At 35.0% G+C, this 19,334-nt stretch overlaps 1 protein-coding gene across 32 annotated transcripts in view; it reads left to right on the plus strand.

Annotated features, from left to right (window-relative positions):
• The window catches only part of SPEF2 (sperm flagellar 2), a 109,168-nt gene that overhangs the window by 24,336 nt on the left and 65,498 nt on the right, over positions 1-19,334 (plus strand). For 23 of the 32 annotated variants that reach the window (XR_010426498.1, XR_010426497.1, XM_064641261.1 and 20 more), the window contains 12 exons: positions 3,019-3,238; positions 3,689-3,816; positions 4,775-4,878; positions 5,351-5,598; positions 7,069-7,177; positions 7,931-8,088; positions 9,594-9,880; positions 11,288-11,415; positions 11,522-11,660; positions 14,946-15,083; positions 17,535-17,761; positions 18,598-18,778. Coding sequence is in view for 25 of the 32 variants with exons in the window: in XM_064641261.1 (XP_064497331.1) it covers positions 3,019-3,238; positions 3,689-3,816; positions 4,775-4,878; positions 5,351-5,598; positions 7,069-7,177; positions 7,931-8,088; positions 9,594-9,880; positions 11,288-11,415; positions 11,522-11,660; positions 14,946-15,083; positions 17,535-17,761; positions 18,598-18,778 (2,067 nt within the window). In the remaining 7 variants the exon portion in view is untranslated. Of the gene's footprint in view, positions 1-3,018; positions 3,239-3,688; positions 3,817-4,774; positions 4,879-5,350; positions 5,599-7,068; positions 7,178-7,930; positions 8,089-9,593; positions 9,881-11,287; positions 11,416-11,521; positions 11,661-14,945; positions 15,236-17,534; positions 17,762-18,597; positions 18,779-19,334 lie in introns of those variants that run through there. The other 9 variants (XM_064641262.1, XR_010426501.1, XM_064641283.1 and 6 more) reach the window with 9 other exon arrangements.

Consider the following 19,334-nt stretch of genomic DNA (forward strand, 5'->3'; position numbering starts at 1 on the left):
ATTAGATTTAGCATGAAAGTGTTTGGAAACTACCATATTATCAGTCATGGCTAATCACATAATAAATCACCCCAAACAAGCATAACATTAGATACTACTCAAAATAGCAAATAATTTCTCGTTTCATTTGAAAGTATTGACCAGGAGCTATATAAGGCTTACCTGGATGCCTGAAAACTTGTTTCTGACAGGTAAACTTCTTTACCTCATGGCAGGTACAGTCTATCAATTTTCTGGTTAAAAGGGCAAGAAAGCCAAAAGGTGAGGGAACCCATTCCATTTGGAATTAATTTTTCTCAGAAGTCTAATAAAATTTTAAACAACTGATCCATCTCTACTTATATGGTTAAGGAAAAATGGTTCAGATAGTATAAGGATTTGGGGTTTTTAAGGATGTTTTTTCAATTACATATGAAGAAGCATGTTTTCTGAGATATTTTGGAAAGGAGATATTGTGCAACTCAAGAATTTTTTTTTGTTTTATTAATTTGAAATTTTATTTTAAATTTAATTTAGCATGATAATGACGTGTTTTTCTATCTAATACACATATGTTCAAAATAAACAGTGATCAAATTCTATTAGTAGAATGTATGGTGTCGCAATACATCATTCAGAAAATAGATTCAGGAAAAGGTTGCATATTCTATCCAGAATATGAATTCAAAACATTAACTTTCAGTAGAATTTTAAAACTCTTTACTTTTGTTGATGGTGATGAAATATTTAATTTTATATATATGTGTACATATATATATGAGATAGACATCTATATTTATTGCATATAATATATAGATATATAATTTTATAGAATGACACAGTTGTTTGCATTTAACGAGATGTGAAAGTCATTTAGTTCAGCCTCTTAGAGCAGGGCCAACATCTGAGTCAGATAAGGTTGCTCAACACCTTGTCTGGTCAACTTCCAAGTATTTCAAGGATAGAGATTCAACAGTCTCTGCAACCTGTTCCAATGTTTAACCACTCTCATTGTGAACAATTTTTTTTATCATTTTTTTTCCTACTTGGCATTTCTCTTGCTGAAACTTTTGACTTTGCCTGTCAACCTTTTATTGACACCCCAAATGAGGTGACAAGCTAGAATCTAACAGCAAATATTACTAGTCAACATATCTTCCAAACATGTGTTTAGTATGCTGCAACCAAATAAATATTAATACAGGACTAGTATTATCCTGCATATTAAAATGTTGTCTTTCAACTTCTTACAGCATAAACTGCATGTAAACTTTGCTAGTGCTACAAGATGCAATACTGGTAGAGTATATATTAGAGTGGCAAAAGTGTAATTCTGTGTTCCGTTCTTTTGACTACATCCTTCCATTCTTTTCTTTCTTCTGATGTTATTCTCAGTAAGAGGATCTTTACTAGCAAAACCTCATTAAGCTGTACACTGGTAAATCATAAATTGCTATTGATCTCAGAGTACATGAACTGGAAGTTTCTACTCAGTATTTCCTTACCTTAAATTGTTTGAACTGATTTGGGTTGTTGGGTTTGTTTTTTTTTTCTCTCTATTGAATGCGTTCTAGGCAAATAGATATTTGAAATCCATCCATAAAATTTTCAAAGATTTATGTGGTATACTGGACAGTAATGTTGCCCAGTTTTAGAAGGCAGAATGGTAGAATATTGGATTTCTATTACAAAAATCTGCTACTGATTAATTCTATGGTATTGGTGAAATTATTTTTCATGTTTATGGAATTAAAAAAGTGATTATAGGAATCTTTTTTGGGCTTTGCACAGCAAAGTCTTGGCAGCAGAGGGGCTACAGAGGTGGGTTCTCTGAGAATCTGCTGGAAGCTTCCACCATATCCGACTGAGCCAACACCAGCTGGCTCCGAGTTGGACCCACCACTGGCCAAAGCTGAGGTGGTGACAGCTCTGTGATAACATATTTAAGAAGAAAAAAAAGGTTTTGCACAGAGAAGTAATTGAGGCCATAGAAGAGAGGAGTGAGAATATGTGAGAGCAATAGTTCTGCAGACACCAAGGTCAGTGGAGAATGACAGGGAGGAGGTGCTTCAGGTGCCGGAGCTGAGATCCACCTACTGCCCCTGGAGGACCCCACACTAGAGCAGGTGGATGCCCAAAAGAAGGCTGTGACTTCATGAGAAGCCTGTGCTGGAGTAGGCTCCTGGCAGGATCTGTGGCCTGTGGAGTGAGGAGCCCACACTGGAGCAGGTTTGCTGGCAGGACTTGTGACCCCATGGGGGATTCGTCCTGGTGCAGCCTGTTCCTGAAGAACTGCACTCCATAGAAGGGACCCACACCGGAGCAGTTCATGAACTGTAGCCCATGAGAAGAACTTGAGCTGGAGATGTTCAGGGAGGACTGGCTCATGTGGTAAGGACTCCGTGCTGGAGCAAGGGAAGAACTTCTCTCCATCAGGAGGAAGAAGCAACAGAAACAACATGTGATTCCCTGTTCCCCTGCTGTGCTGAGCAGGAAGAGGTAGAGAATTGGGAATAAAGCTAAGCCTAGGAAGGAAGGAGAAGTGAGGGGAAAATGTTTTTTAGGATTTAGTTTAGTTCTCGTTATCCTGCTCTGATTCAGGTAAATTCAACTAATTTTACCAAGCTGAGCCCATTTTGCCCATGACAGTAACTGGTGAGTGATCCCTCCCTGTCCTTATCTCAACCCATGCACCTTTTGTTATATTTTCTCTCCCCTGTCCTGTTGGTTAGGGGAGTGATAGAGTGGCTTTGGTGAGCACCTGGCATCCAGCCAGAGGCAAAACATCACAGAACCCATGTAAGTGTTTGTATGAGTACTTGTCTCTTAACTAGTTATTAGTGAATATCAAGACATGTTTAATGATTATGATATAATTATACGTTTTAACAAGGGTCTATTCTAAAAAAATATTTTATTATTTAATACTATTCAAATTTGTTTTTTTAATGTATTGTGTTTGTGTATAAATACATATATCTAGAAAAATGAAAGACAAGGCATATTGAGATATGATTTGCTAATTTGTCATTTATACAGAGTATGACAGGGGAATGGAGTCCAACTGAAGAGAACAGTGAAAACAAACCTCATCTTAATAATAACATATTGGGTCATGTGCTTCGTAGACTGATGGAGTTGTTCTATCCTCCACAACCCAAACCTTCACCACGTGTACTTACTTCATTTCCTGTCAAGGGATGTATTTTGGGAAAAATTTTTAGTGGAAAAACTACCTGTGCAAAGTTTATTGAAAAAGGTAGAGGTTGTTTGTGGTTTTTTGCCTGAAATTCTTTGAAACTTTTATTTGTATTAAAATCTCACTCTTACGATAAAAATTGTTTGGGCAAATCCTTGAATTACTAATTCTTGAACTTCAGGTACATCTGTATTTTGCATGGGTTGGTTGCATATCATTCCTTCATTATCTTCCAAAATAAGATTAGAAACACCCAACCCTGAAAGTAGTATTAATATAGTATTACTTCTGCATTGCAAATTTGAAAATGCTTTTGGTAAACTTTGGAGGTATTTGTTTTAGAGGAGACTGGCAAGGTGGCTAGTGATTGAAGATACAGACTGCAGTGGTTAGAGAGAAGAGAGAGTGGAAGCAACGTTTATTATACTATTAATTTAACTGCCTGTAGTAGTTTCTCTGTGCATAGGCTCAACTTAAACTACAAAGTTATTTAATTTTTTTGTGTATTAGTTTGCAATATTCAGGTACTATCTGTCGATACTCTGGTTTGGGAAGCCATCGAGTCTTTTCTTAAAAATGAAATGAAAAGTGAACATGATATGATTCCACATGAAAAGAGTTCTGGGGAACAAAATAAGGTAAGCATTTTTCTTAGTTTTCATTTTGGCTCCAACAGGTAGATGAGAATGAAATATGTAAGGAAGAAAGCATGTTTCAATTTTTGCTCAATTTCAAACTTAATTCTACATTATGACATGTAAGACTTCAAGAGTCAGCTTGAATTGACAGTCTTGGTTTTTTCTGTTATAGAACTGTCAAGAGGGCCTATCCAAGGTTTGTAAACCAATTTTAGTTCTACTTTATGAAGCAGCATTAATTAAAATGGTTAAATTAATTAAAAGGTTACACCTTTTCATCATTCTAAATTTTATTACCTCACTGCAAGCATTTTATGTATGAAATATGAAAATCTATTCCTCTGTTGGTTAGAGAGTTATACATATTGTCGAAGTTCTATATTTTCATGTTAAATCTCAAATTCACAGAAGAGATGGTATTTTCTGTGTCATTTCTGAGTTAGCAAAACTGTATTCTTGATTTTGCAACTGCCAAGCAGATAATTTATTCAATTACAATGTTTCTTTCCTTTACGTTAAAAATGCTTAATTCTACAGCGATTTGACTTTAGTGCTCTTTGAAAAATACTTCAAAAGCTAAAATATAAAAGAATCTCTGTAGAATTAATGAATTAATATGCTACCGTAGGAAACCATCAGTGGATTTATGGTAGTGAAAATCAATCAAAGTAAGCTTAGAACCAGAACACTTCTTTATTTTTTGACCTTCATATCCTTTGTTTCTCAACCATGTTTCTTTTGGCATTGTTGCAAATGTAGTGATGGAAATCAGATGAAGATTTTGATTAAACTGTGCATTTTTTACAGTTAGAACTATTCTCTTTAATAGAAAAAGAAACCCTATTAAATATAAATAAAAAAATTAAAAAATAAATAGTATGTAATACAAAAAGTAAAATCATACTCTTTTTGACAATGACTGTTGTGAACATTGAGCATACAGTGTACTCTTCCACAGCTGTCTGTACGTGCCCAGCTTGGCGCCGCATCGCAGAAATGGTTGAAGAAAGGAAAAAGTATTCCTGATGAACTACTAATTGACCTCTTGTTGGAAGCCATTAAGTATGAAATTATATAAACACTTGGTTTTGTCTACTCTTGTTTGACAGAAAATTGTCTCAACTACCCTGATGTGCCTTTAGCACTGATGTTCCTGCATGAATATGATTTAAGTTATACCGCCATTAGTATACTTCAGAGTTACAGAACAGATTTTACTATTTGTTACCTCAGTACAAAAGTTAGTGAGAAAACAGTGAAATTATACTTCTAGAAAGAGCTCCTATACAGGTTTTGAAAATTCTATTTATCAAGACAGCAAAAATAGTTTTATTTCTGATTTTTTTCACTTTTATTTAAACTTAGAGTTATTTTTTCAGATTTACAGTTTAATAATATCTTTCATATTCTGTATTCATCAGTGTATTTAATATACTGAATTAATAATGAAAGACTGCTTGAGCAAGCTCTTCTTTAGTTTTTATTATTATGCTATCAATTCACAGTATAATTCTGGTTCTTCATTTACTTTTAGCCAAATACCACCAGAGAAGGGGTGGATTGTGGAAGGGTTTCCAATGACTATTAATCAGGCAAAGCTATTTGACAAAGCCTATACAGGGAATGATCCAGAGGAAAAAGATGCAATTCCTGGAAGGCTCTCACTTGCTATCGATCCCAGAGCCCCTAACGAGCCTCCTGTTACCTCGCCTGCATTTGATGTTTCTGTATTATTGGATATTTCAGACACTGTGGTACTGAAACGTGCAGCTAACATGAAGTGTAAGTTTCCAACTACTATTACCAAAGTAAAATGATAAGCAGATATCTGTAAGTTGTAGTTACCAATGAAAAATAGCATTACTGCACAATTTCTCTACATCTCGCAGTATCACTTTCATTAATTGTGGCTTGAATTATTATTTCAGATACTTCTGTTTGTTTCAGTCAAAGGTGAATCAGAAGTATGAAAATGGATGTGTATATGCGTTTTTGCATTTGTACTGAACTCTCACTGGAGCTGAGATAGTACAGTGGCTGGTGTTAGATATCACATAAAACAGCAGCTGGGAGAAACACAAGTTACAACAGATGCAGAAATATCCCTCAATATAGATAAATGCATAGAAATAGTATTTTTCTTCAGGAGACACATTTGGAAAGGGATGAAGGAAATTATAAACAGAGAGATGTGCCAATATTCATTCTCTGAGAGTGCCAAAATTAATTCCCTATTGATTACTGCCTTTGTCTTGTCTTCAGTTAGTCAGCGAATGATCAGAAATTGTCATTTTAGGCCAACCAAGACAAAAGCCTCAAAGGCCTCTTGAGAGTTGTTTCACTTTCAGACTACACATTTTAAATTGCCCTAACACACCTTGTCAAAACATAAGTTTTTTTCATTAATATGTCCCATATTATCCAAAATTATAGGAGATTCTTCTTTGTTTTCACTGCAGCACACAGATGGCATATAACTTAAATTAAAGCACAATTTACATTTAACTTCTATGTAGATGTAGGAGTGAGGATGAGACAAAATTTTCAGAGTTCTTGCTAACAACGTAGTGAAGATAAATGTATAGACACTTGAAATTCTTCATAAATTCAAGATCTTGTTTTGCCAAAACAATTGGAACACGTGACAATGCATGATGTAATCTCAGAAATACAAACAGAATTTATTTCATTATGTAATGTGGTGATACAGTCAAAAGAACAATATATCAGAATTTTTTAAATTTGGCTTATTTCTAATGAATTAAAGGTTTCTTAAAATTAGAAAAGACTCAGAGAGAGACAATACCTTGTTGTTTCATGCAGGAATATCTGCTCATTGTGGAAAGAAGTAGGTACTTCAAGGAAGATTCAGATAAGACAGGGAAAATACCTTCTAACTGGTAGAGTAGATAAGGCTGAAATAGTCTGCCCACAGGAATGCTCCATCTCTTCAACTGGAGATTTCTGTGCCTGCAAAGCATGCATTAGGAAATGTTAGTGCTATAATTGGCTATGCATTTAAAAGGAAGAGGCAAGACAGTGTTTTTAGGTCCTTTACAGCTTGATTTTGTATTTCTATAATGTTCTCTGACTTCTCCTTTCTTTTAGGAAGTTCAATACTCAATTTTTAAATGAAGAAGTATAAGATCAAGGAACACTGAAATTTTTCTTATAATAATTATCTTACTTTGCAGAAATAACTGAATGATTGCCTTTTTCGATATATGCTCATATATGCTCTTTTCCACACAGTAGATAAATCAAAGTCATCTCAAACTGAACAGGAGAACAGTGATCAAAATTCAGATCCTGAAATCCTAGAAGAGAGGATTGACTTGGACAAGGACCAGGTCGTACATAGGTAAGTTATATGAAGTACAAAAAAGTTGCTCCAGTAGATGTTTAGGCATGTAACTAATCTGAATCTCATATGTGATCCATGACAATGCTGACATGCTTAATGTAAAGAATTTACTTAGGTGTTTCTCTAATGTGAAACCTAAAGGATGTTTTCATTGTTTGCACAATATTAATAATCCTAGAAAATTAGAATTCATGTGTTTTGATTTTCCAAATTACTCTTCCAGGTAGAATTTAGGTCTTCAGATATATACTGCATAAACTATATGTATACATATTTGTATCTATATATATCTATATGGCATGCATGATGTAACTGCCTTTGGGTGAAATACATTTGAGTTAGAGATTTTCTAAAATGCTATTTTCCATTTCTACATTTATAAAAAGCACTTAGTTTTCCAATTTTAATTAAATCACTAGATTATTAACTTTACACAAAGAGCAAAATCAAAAACAACAAGTCTTGTTTCTAAATATTTGATAATACTAACTACTTCGGACTATTATTTGTTATTATTGGTTTAGTTGTGCTATAGGAAAGTAGGTTTAGCTTGTGACAAGAAAGAGGAAGAAAGACTAGCTAACAGAAGGATTTTGAAAATTTTCCTGTGTTTAAAATGAAGAGTTTGTTGTGGATGGAGTTGTTTTAGTGTTGAGATGGTCTGCTTTTTCTTTTGTTTGCTAATTTTCAAAAATGTTTGATTTTCCACTACTTAGATTTTAATTTCATACATTAATATGATTTTTGTAGAATTTCAGGCTTTCTAGACACATGGCCAAAATTGGAGAAATGGTTTTCAGTCCATCAAAATATTCTAGTGAGTGTAAATGCAGAGACAGAAGAAAGTCATGTGTGTGAAACAGTGAAGGAAATTATAATGGAAGAAATTGCGAAAAACCAGAATAGAAGTAAGTTTTCATGTTCTTACTTTCTAGACATCAGTAACAAAAGACTTTCTTCTCTATAATTAGTAATTACTATATAACACTATATGGCAACCTGCATTTTTGCTGCCCCTGGAAGACTTTGGAGTTGTGTGAGTTAGTGATACCTGAACCAGAACCCTGAACTTTTCTGTTGTGTTTTTACCTTTTCAGAGGATATGGACCAATTTCACATAAAATTTAAATTAAAGCATTAAATTCAGTCTTTCTTCCTGGATTAAAAATTACAGATAGCATTTTCATCCTATGAAAATGATACAATGGTGTATAGCATAATGGTATAAGAAAGTCTAACTTGCCATTATCAAAATGTATTCATTTAGCAGCAGCAGCAGCATAAAAATATGGATAACTAGGAGTGGTTTTGATATGAATTGTGGTACATCTTTATTCTGTTTCTCTTCTTAATCAAGCAGAAAATAATAAAAAAGGAAAAATAGGTGAAGTATCCAGGGAAACAAATACATCAAGTAGGCCTGTGAATAATCAGAGGTTTTTTTCATAACTATTATGAGAAAGTCTTGATGTGTCTTCTACCGCCAAAAGGAAAAAAAATAATTAACTGGAAAAGTACTCTTTACAGTAAAATTTTATCCCACTACTCATGCATAAGGTCTCTAGTTCATGAAAAATTCTTGGAAATACCACAGCTGACAGAAAATTGGATGGAGTGTTTTCAAAAAGCTACCTAGTTGGAATTGAGGTTTTTTTACATGCTTGGTATAATTAATAGCCCTGCTGGAGTGGGTGGCAAAATTCCTATTGATGCAAATGGAGTGGAGATTTTCTAGTTAGAATCCAGCTATTGTATAGAAGTACTGTAAAGGACTATTTATTCCCTATGGAAAAATAATCCCTGTGGCCAATTAATAATGTTTCATTTCATATTTATGTTGATAGCTTCCAAGCTGTCCTTCACTATTAGGTTCATATAAGCAGGTTGGTGGAACATGACTTACCTTTAGTGACTCCATGCTGACTACTCCTGATCACCTTCTTGTCCTCCGTGTGAGTAGAGATGGCCTCCAGATGAGGTGCTCCATCACCTTTCCAGGGTTTGAGGTGAGGCTGACTGACTGGTAGTTCGCTGTGTCCTTCTTGCCCCTTTTGAAGACCAGGGTGACATTTGCTTTCTCCCAGTCTCAGTCATCTCTCCTGATCTCCATGACCTTTCAAAGGTGATCATGAGCAGCCTGGCTATGATGTCTGCCAGCTCTCTCAGCACTCATGGAGCATTCTGCCAGGGCCTGTGGACTTGTGCATGTCAAGTTTGTTTTTGCTGTTCTCTGACCCAATCCTCCTTGAGCACTGCTGATTTCATGAGTATATTTTCTGATTAACAACATCTAAGTAATGAAATAGTGAATCTGTTCCATTATTTTGAACTTGTCAGAGTAGCATACGTGTCTAATTCTGTTTATTGATACTTAAAATATGTTTGAAGGTACTAATTGTACATTTATATTAAGGGTCTACTCAAGAAATAGCACCAGCAGAAGAAAAGCCTTTACCAGATACAGAAGAAAAGCCTTTACCAGATACAGAAGAAAAGCCTTTACCAGATACAGAAGAAAAGCCTTTACCAGACACAGAAGAAAAGCCTTTACCAGTTACAGAAGAAAAGCCTTTACCAGTTACAGAAGAAAAGCCTTTACCAGTTACAGATGATCTGCTTCCTCCCTCTCCTGAGACACCACCACCACCAATAGAACCAGGATCAGATGAATGGATTTATGTAGATGAACCACTTCCCCAGGTATGTTAATTCAGGATTAAACGTCTTAAATATCAAAGTACATATTTTTCTTAGTATTCTATTTATGTTCTACTTAAACTTTTTACATCAGTGCATGTTATTTTCTTCAGTATTTTTCAATGTACGTTAAGCTAGTACTGTGTGATAAATAATATACAAACAATCATTCCTACTAAAATACATAAAATAAGGGAACATACTTTAAAATTTTGATTTTTTTCTTTCTAAATTCTTTAGAATTATTATTAAGAACACAGATGCCTGTGTTCTTAATAATAATCCACTTTACTGTTGTGATATATTGATACAGACTCACTAGATCGGTTTTCTGTCTCTGACAAGGGGCAGCTGTGGATCTCATGCAAAGAGTAAGAATGGGGAGTGTGTGCACTAATCTTTCTCCTAGGATACTTTTTTCCTTACCTGTTTTCTCCAAAGGCATCTTTCTAGATTCCAGTGATCTGTTTAGAGCTTTCCTGAAGTTGCTTTGTATCTGCATCTTAATGTTTAGTAGCTCTCAATAAACTTTTTTTTCATGATTCTGTGTTTTAGCTGCTTTAGTTGCTTTTTTGAATCAATTTGCTTTTTGTTCTCCGTGGAATAGGCTGTATAATTATGTTAATTCGGAAAAAAAGTTTCTCTCTCTTTGTTCTAAACCATTCTTTGCTTGAATTTGATGACCCTAATTCATGAATTGTGAGATACAATGAATAATAATTCTATAATCACTCTCTGAAGGTATTTAAGATGTGTCACTGGCATCTCTTACATGTTCATTTTGCTCAATGTTGCTTTTCTTCTCCAATCCAGTTGTAATCTAGTCTAGTTCTCTTGTAAGTCTTTGGAGATGGGAAGCCGGGACTGCATGCAGTTTTTCGGATGTAGATTTCGAGGGTGGACATAGAAACTTGAAATTTTGTTACTAATTCCTTTCTTAATATTTACCAATTTTTCCTTCATGACTGCTTATGCTTGGTTTCCTCTGGCCATGGGCTTTATTTATATTTCACGACAGTCAGTCAGTGAAATGTCACTTTTGTAACACTGGACGGTCAGCTTAGATCTTTACAAGCTCAAACAGAAATGACCAAATTTTCATACTTCAGTATTCACTCAGTATCATCACTTAGTTTATGAGCATATCCAAAACCATAGATACTGGAGTATTCTGCTGGAACCTACCAGTCCTTTTGAGACCTGCCAATTTTTTCAAAGAAATGCACAGGATAAAACTATATGTTGTTACAATGTCTATGATCACTTGTAAATCAAAAGAAATATATAGTGAAAAAAAAAAAGTAATATGATTTAACGAAATAATTTTTTCATGTATTTACTAATGCTACAGATAAATGAGCTACCAAGAAATATATCATTTAATGTTGATGTTTTTTAAAAAATTCACAGGAGATAATTGATTTTTTAGTACCTTACTGGGAAATGATAGAAAATACATATATAAATACCATCAAAACTGTACTTAGATGCCTAAGGGATGAACAATACGCGATGATTCATTACATAGCAGATATTAGGTGAGTAGAAATAGTATCTTATTACCTTAAATATTAGTGTATTTTATTTTTCATATGGCATTCTATATGTCATTTAACACCAAAATTATTTTACCATAATTTACAGAGAAAATTTCCAAGATTATTTGAAACGTCCACATCTTAAGCAGGAGTTTGTATCTCAGTGGCAAACAGATTTTAATTCAATTTCTGATGACTTGCGAGATGATGAGGAAACAAAAGCTGAACTACACCAAAGAGTTACTGTAAGTAAATGGCAAAAGTTACAATATATCATAGACTATTATTCATTGTATACAAGCTTGATATGACATGACCGATATTATTTACTTCTTTTTCCTTCTTTACAACTCCTCTTAAACTATTTAATTTACTCTTGTGCATAAAGTGTTCTTCACAGTTATTTCTCTGTTGTTTGACCATAATATTCTTAAGTCTTGCTTTAATTTTTAGGTTACACTGTGGTATCCTGGTACACTGCTCTTTTTTTCTTTAAATTTTATGGTTTTCAGAGATTTTACAAGTTTAGCCATTTCTATCACAATCTAACAAATCTTGGCAAGATTTTAGTTTTTCCATAAGTTATATATGGTAATATATGTTTTCTAAAACATTCATACAAAGTACAGAGAATTTCTTTGAAATGTTTTGATTCAGTTAGATCTTTGCTAGGTCATACATGTCCTGAGTGTTCTTCTTCACAAAAATCCGTGACATTAAAAGTTCTGACAAGTTCATAGCCAGATTTAACATAAGCCAAAAGTACAACTATCTTGGATTTTATCAGATTCCCATTTCAGAACAGACATGATTTTTAGTTGAGTCGTATCAGGAAAAATGCTCCCAAAAAAGGGGAAAAAGAATACTGACAACGTTGCTAGTAAAAGGCAACATTTGTGGAATCGTGGATAAATTCACTGAGATGGAAAAAGCACTAGATGGACCTTCTTTTCTGTAGAATTATTTCAATAGAATGAATTAGAGGACTTAAAAATCATCATCCATAGTCCTAATTTCTACTAAATGGAATTATAAAAAGACTGGAATCACTCTGTGCTATATTTTAGAAAGGTAAAATTAAAATATTTGGACTGTTGTATATAACAGAAATCCATGTTTGACATTGTCCAGTTCAGATTCTGTTAAGAGGAGGTGGTACTTCCATGTGATGCAGTGAGACTCAGATAGTGTGATAAGGCTAAACATTTTGGAGTGAATATATGATTTTCAGAATTTTTTCTTTGAATGACTCATTCTATTCCTTGCAGATCCCAAACCTTTGGGTGATTGTGAAGATGATACCTCCTCTATGCTTTTAGGCCATGCCCATTGTACCTCCCTGACTGTAAGAATTCTGTCAGCCATCCTTCCTTGATGCTAGAAAAAAAGAGGAAATGAAAGCAGTGATAATCTTCAGAATGTTTTTCCTTGAACTCCTAGACTGCTCAGCTCTGTCATCTCAGCTGATCCTCTCCTAAAACACTAGAAAGGGCCAGCTGTAAAACCTGAAAACAAAATTTCTCTGATATCGACTGGAAAATATAAAATCCCATCCCATCTTGTGATGTATGAGAACTTTCTTAAAGGCCTAAAGCCCAAAGGCCAGCCAAGACTTCCTTTGACATGCTGTTGTGGTTTAACCCCAGCCAGCATCTAAGCCCCATGCAGCCACTCTCTCCCTCCCCCACCAGTGGGACTGGGGAGAGAATCATAAAAGCTAGAAAACTTGTGGGCTGAGATAAAGAGAGTTTAACAGGTAAAGCAAAAATCAAGCACCAAGCAAAGAAAAACAAGGAATTCATTCACCACTCCAGTCCATGGGCATGCAGAGATCCCACATCAGAGCAGGCTCCTGGCAGGAACTGTGGCCTGTATGGAAGAGCCCAGGCAGGAGCAGATGTTCTGGCAGGGCGTAGAGTCTACATACTGGAGCAGTGCAATCCTGAAGGGCTGCATACATAGAAAGGACCCACACTGGAGCAGCTCTTCAATTACTAAATTCTCTGGGAAGGACTCACACTGGAGAAATCCATGAAAGACTGTATCCCATGGGAGGAACCTCACTCTGGAGCAGGGAAAGAATTCAAGGGGGAAGAAGGGGCAAATGCAATGTATAATAAACTGACCACAACCACCCATTCCCCATTTTCCCTGTGCCAGGTAGGAGGTGGGATGTAGAAGGGTCAGGAGTGAAGTTGAGCCTGGGAAAAAGAATGGGCAGGGTAAGGTGGTTTTAGTTTTCCGTTATTTCTCATTATTCTGCTCTGTTATTAATTGGCATTAAATTAAATTAATTTTCCCAAATCAAGTCTGTTTTGCACAGAGGTGAGTGATCTCCCCATCATTATCTCGACGCATGAACTTTTCAATCATATTTTCTCCTCCTTTCCTGTGAGGAGTACTAATAGAACAGTTTGGTGGACAGCTGGCAGCCAGCCAAGGTCAACCCACCACTGCCAACAGATAAGTTGTGTGCTTATATATTTTTATATTCAGCAGCATATCTTTAGGTGTATATTCTACAATGTGGACAATGATGAATATCTGATTGTCTGCACCTTGAGTACCTTCTAGCCATCACTAATGTGTTTGGGCTTCCTATTTGTCAGCTTCCCTGTGGCTTTTGTTCAACAGAGGATGAGTGAATTTGTCTGAAATCTTTGGACAGGGAGAGACTAACAGGATTTGACATAATAGTCTGAGACCAAAACCTGGTGAATATGGAATCACCTCAACTGAAGCTAAGCTCCTCATGGCAGGGCTAGTAGTCTGGAACACCTAACACCTTTTTTATCCCAGAACAGGTCAGGTGAGGCGGAACTGCTTGGAGCCCAACAGACAGGTCATCTGGTCCTACCTTAGCACTGCATTTAACAGAACTCTTCCTATGACCTCTTCCAACATAGTGGTTTGTTCACGCTATTTCTGTGCAGAGATGGTAATAGGGAACAAGGGATTTGCAAGGATGTTTGATGCTTAGTAGGTCTTCAGTGCTGTCAGTGAGCCACATAGTTCTGCTATTAGATGTAGACATTAGTTGAAGAGCCCTTAATTAAAAGAATGTTAGAGAAAAATGGCATGGAGGTAATCCAAATTGGAACACCTCTTGAAATCTGGCATAATTTTCTCAGAATTTTTCATATTGCACATCCCTTTAGAGTATTATTCTTAGTGTATTGGTTAGCAAACCATCCAACTGCAAAGTTGGTGCAGTTGGGAGCTTAGCTATTCATAGTCTCATGTTTGTCTAGCTTAGATAGATTATCTCTGCCTGAGGAAAAGCAAGGCAGCCTGCGCATTGAACTCAGGTCTTTGTATTCTTCTCTGTGGTACATTTGTAAAGCCACTTTCTGTCAGCTCTCTATGAACATGTGACTTGACCAGGCTTTGATATTTATGGCAATAAAGAAAAACCCCAAATGAGACAATGCTCTATACACAGCGCCCCCAAAATTAATAATAAATATATAAAATAAAGTTATTTAAGTTTTCTTTCATAATTAGTTATCATATTTGATTTTGTGTTTTAGGACCTAAGAGATCTTCTCTGGGATATCTGTGACAGCAGAAGGGAAGAAGCAGAGCAGGAACGCGTTGATATCATGAATAAAGGCTGGCTGCCAGATCACAGGGGAATTGCAATGAACCATTTCTTTTCACTTATGCAGGTATGGACCACTACAGAGTCTGCAATGGAAGGGGACAATGACTTCGATTTGGAGGACAGTAAGCCTGAGAGAAATGTGTGAGAGACTGAGAATTAGTTAAGCAAATCTTCATGTCTCTTCTGAATTTATCTGGGAAGCTGAGAGACAAAAAGGTGACATTCCATACGGGCAGGAAAGGTTAAGAAAAATACCATTGTTGTTGTCCAACCCCCCCGAACTTTCAATCTCTGTTACACAGTGCTACTTTTTGCTATTTTATCACTCCAGTGAATCATCTGATTTTTTTAACAGAAATGTTACAGATGTTTATCCTTCTGTAATCATATTGACATCTCCATTTAATTTGCGAAGTACATAATTCACCTCTGTTGTTGACTTACTTGATGTTACAGTATTTCCTGTATCTCAAAATTATTTCAGTTGTAACTTCACCAATGTGGCTTGAAATTTTACCTACACACTGAAAAAAACCCAAAAAGCAAGGTATGTTTTTGATATTGAGATGTCATTTGTTGCTCTTGAGAAAACCCATTCAAATATGACCCAGCTTTCAGATATCTAACCTTAAATTTTTCAAGAGCAGTAAAGTAAGATTTCCTTGTTACTTCTGTTCTAGGTGCATAAATTTGGTTTAGAACTGGACTGGAATAGACTAGACTAGACAGGCTTTTCTGTAAACTGAAGTGAAAATTCTGTGAAAGTTTTGGCACTTTAAAGAAGACAATAAAAACAATGCTTTAAACACATACCTTGTGATGATGATTTACCTGAAAAAAGCAGACCTAAGCAGTTTAGAGTGGGTTTCGTGCCTTTAATTCTCTGTGTGATTTTTATATGTTTAATAGACAAGGGAGCCACTCTCTTGTCTCGTATGAGTGTTATGGTAATTTAAATATGAAGTTTCTGAAACAGTCTGTTGCTGCAGTAAGTAAATTGTTAACTTCATTTTCAAAGAGTCTAAGTAATGCCCTAAAGAAAGACTTAAGGCCACTGACTAAAGAGAGAGGTTGAAATATCAAATAACTCCTGACTAGCTGAACCACATTCGTCCTGTAATTAGAGTATTTATAGGCCTGACTATTTAAAAAATCCATCTTGAATTATATGCATAAAGGAGACAAATTAATGTTACAGACCTTAAATATTTTATTATTCTCCTTTTATAATCATATATAACTTTGCAATCCTGATTCTAACAGAATTTCATGGACAGATATGATGCAGTCCAGTGGAGATTCACTGTGAATCTAATTTGATCTGTCTTGTGTGTATATGCAGAGTAACTCTTTAAAATTACAAACACATGTATTAAGCATAGATAAGCTTTTATTTTCATAAAGGAAAATTTAAAGGAAAACATTATTTCTTTCTTTAGTCTGGTATATACTTCCCAAAATAACTGAATTATTAATCCTAAAACTGCAGAACTAAAAATATAATAACTGTAACTTTATGTAATGACTTTTTTTTTTTTTTAGAAACAGCCAGAAACAGGCTTCTTTGATATTGAGCTCTCCAGCTGTGGGTTTTTCTGTTGAAAGTTACATATGTTCCCCAGGTGGCTCTGTAACTGCATGAACATATAGATTTGTATAAATGCCATTTATCAGATTTCATTCCATCTTTCTGTGTACACACAGTTATAATAGAAGATATTTCCTCCTTAACTTATGGATGAGTACTGGTTTACACCACAAAGGTTTTATCCTTTGTTTTGTGAATGTGGTTTTGTGCATTTTCCCATGAATATTTAGTGCTGTTTTGTCAGTTAGAGACTAACACCATACTGTATCAATAAATCAAAACATGACAGGTGTTAAATGTTTCTTGAATCTTACTTGATTTCTTCTGAGAGAATTCACACAAAAAGATCTTCAAGACACTTAGGTGTGTAAAGTGTGTTGATTTCTTTGATCCAGAAAAACTGTATGACTTGTAAAATTTTCTCCATCCATAACCCTTTTTATTTTATGGTATTAAGGATTTTATTTCCTTTGAAAAAGAAGATCCATGTAATATGCTGGCATACTTGCTACTATAGAAATATATATACATCAAAATATATTATGATTAAATGTAATACACATTAGGCTCATGGTGTGACTCTTTGGGGTGCTCCTGTGCAGGGCTATGAGCTGGACTTGATGATCCTTGTGGGCCCCTTCCAATTCAGCGGATTCTGTGATTCTGTGATTATTTATTGTAGAGGATTTTTCCTATTTTTGCTATTTTAACAACCAAGATTCTTATTACTCCTTAGAAATAGCAGTGTGAATACAGTATAGATGCAAGTAGAAGTATGCATTGAGTACACTATAAATGGTTATGCTTCTTTCTGTCCTTCAAACTCTTAGGATTTAGAATTGTTTCTGCTAACATGTATTTAAAAAAGTAACAGAACTTTGTTCTGTCCCATTTTGAATTACAATTCTTCTGTCTTTTCTTCTCGAGGTTGAAATGGATCGTTTCCAAGATACAAAGAGAATTCTTCATGACTACTATAGGTCAATGGAAGGAAAAATCCCAACAGAAGACAGTAAAGATTTTACTAGAATCCCACTGTTAGATATTTTTGATGTAAAGCAGAAGGAAGATGTAGATAAGGAAGATGTAGATAAGAAAGATGTAGAGCAGAAGGAAGCTGTAGAGCAGAAGGAAGATGAAGACAAATCAAAAAGGTAGAAATGCATTATTAAATTATACAAATATGAACAAATACAATGCACTGATAACTTTGTGGGTGAATGTGGAAGTATATGTGTGTATACTTAGAAGGATAGGGAAACAAGAATTTTTAGTGAGGGATTATACTCAAATGATGGATCTTATATCATCTTATAGGTTACATGTACCCCTGATTTTTTTACTGATTTACCTGTATCACTTTCACTAATGCATCCCTGAACTGTAAAATGTAAAGGCTGCCTTAGGAGTAAATCTACTGTAGAAATGTTTCCTATGTCCCTTTGTGTTGCTGATTATTTCCAGCACAATCCTCACATACATAAGTTAAAATATTATTGTAGAACATTAGCAGGTTTAAAATTTGCACCAATTAACATAATTAAATGGGTTGTGTAATGACAAATGTAAATCAAAGCAACCTACAAAGATGCACAGAACTGAATGCCATATTAAAAGGTAAGGGATACCATCAGATAATTTCACAATATAAAAAATGCCATCAGTATTGACACCTGCTTTTTAACTTTCTTGCAGTGCATTTAGAAAATGTCTTAGTATTAAAACTCTGCTTCTAACTCATGTGTAATTCATCAGCAAATCACACAGTTATTTGCTGTAGTTTTATCCATCTGTTCGTATTTCTTAGCTGTTAATCATTAAACTGGACAGTTTTCTTCTCATACACACTCTTCTTCACTTTTGGTCATTTTCTCTTCCTATTGGAAATTTTGAAAATAGCATTCTAATTTTTTTGGCATATTCTCTGATATAGTTACTAACACTTTTTGCAAAGGGATGTGTCAATTATTGCTTATATTTTATTTTTGAGGATTCCTCTGGTTTCTTGGAATCTGTTTTCACCAGAAATTAATGCTGAGACAGAAAACAAGAGAACTCTGCAGGCAAGTCCTAACGTTGAGAATTCTGAAAATAGACTGGCTACTTGCAGGAATGATGAAAGGCTTATTATTTATACATGGCAAAAAGCAGTAACAGCAGTATCAAGTATGGTAAGGAATATTTTATTTACTTAACCATTTCTGGATCATACATTCAAAGCCTCCCATTCAGCAGGCAGCCTAAACACATCATCTTTGCACTGTGTATCTCAATTTCATGCCTCTTGCTCTACTGCTGCTATTTCCATTGAACATTTTTGTAGTTCTATGAGGAAAGTGTTGGAATTTGTGTGTTATCAGCATCTCTGTATTTATAACTGACCCTTTTACTCCATTACTGAAATACTTTGAATGTTGCCTCTGTATATCTACTTCTTCCATGACAAACTCTCCTCTTCCTCCTCTGTAGAAGTGTGAAAAGATGGAGAATTTTAGTCCTGTGATGCAGTGTTTGCTCAAAACTTTCACAGCTTGAAAAGCTATAGTTACATTCTTTTTTCTATATAGCTAAATTAGGTGAGCTTTTAAAATGGTTGGTTTCTAGGTTTAATTTTTCTTTTCTCTGTGATCATTTAAAAATAAATGAATTTCTGCACCCTTGCCACATAACTTTTAGGCTTGCTTCCTGTACTGTTGATTCTTGCATTTCTCACATTTTCCTTGACCA

The sequence above is a fragment of the Pseudopipra pipra genome, chromosome Z (genome assembly GCF_036250125.1).
Source record: "Pseudopipra pipra isolate bDixPip1 chromosome Z, bDixPip1.hap1, whole genome shotgun sequence".
NCBI classification, from domain to species: Eukaryota; Metazoa; Chordata; class Aves; order Passeriformes; family Pipridae; genus Pseudopipra; species Pseudopipra pipra.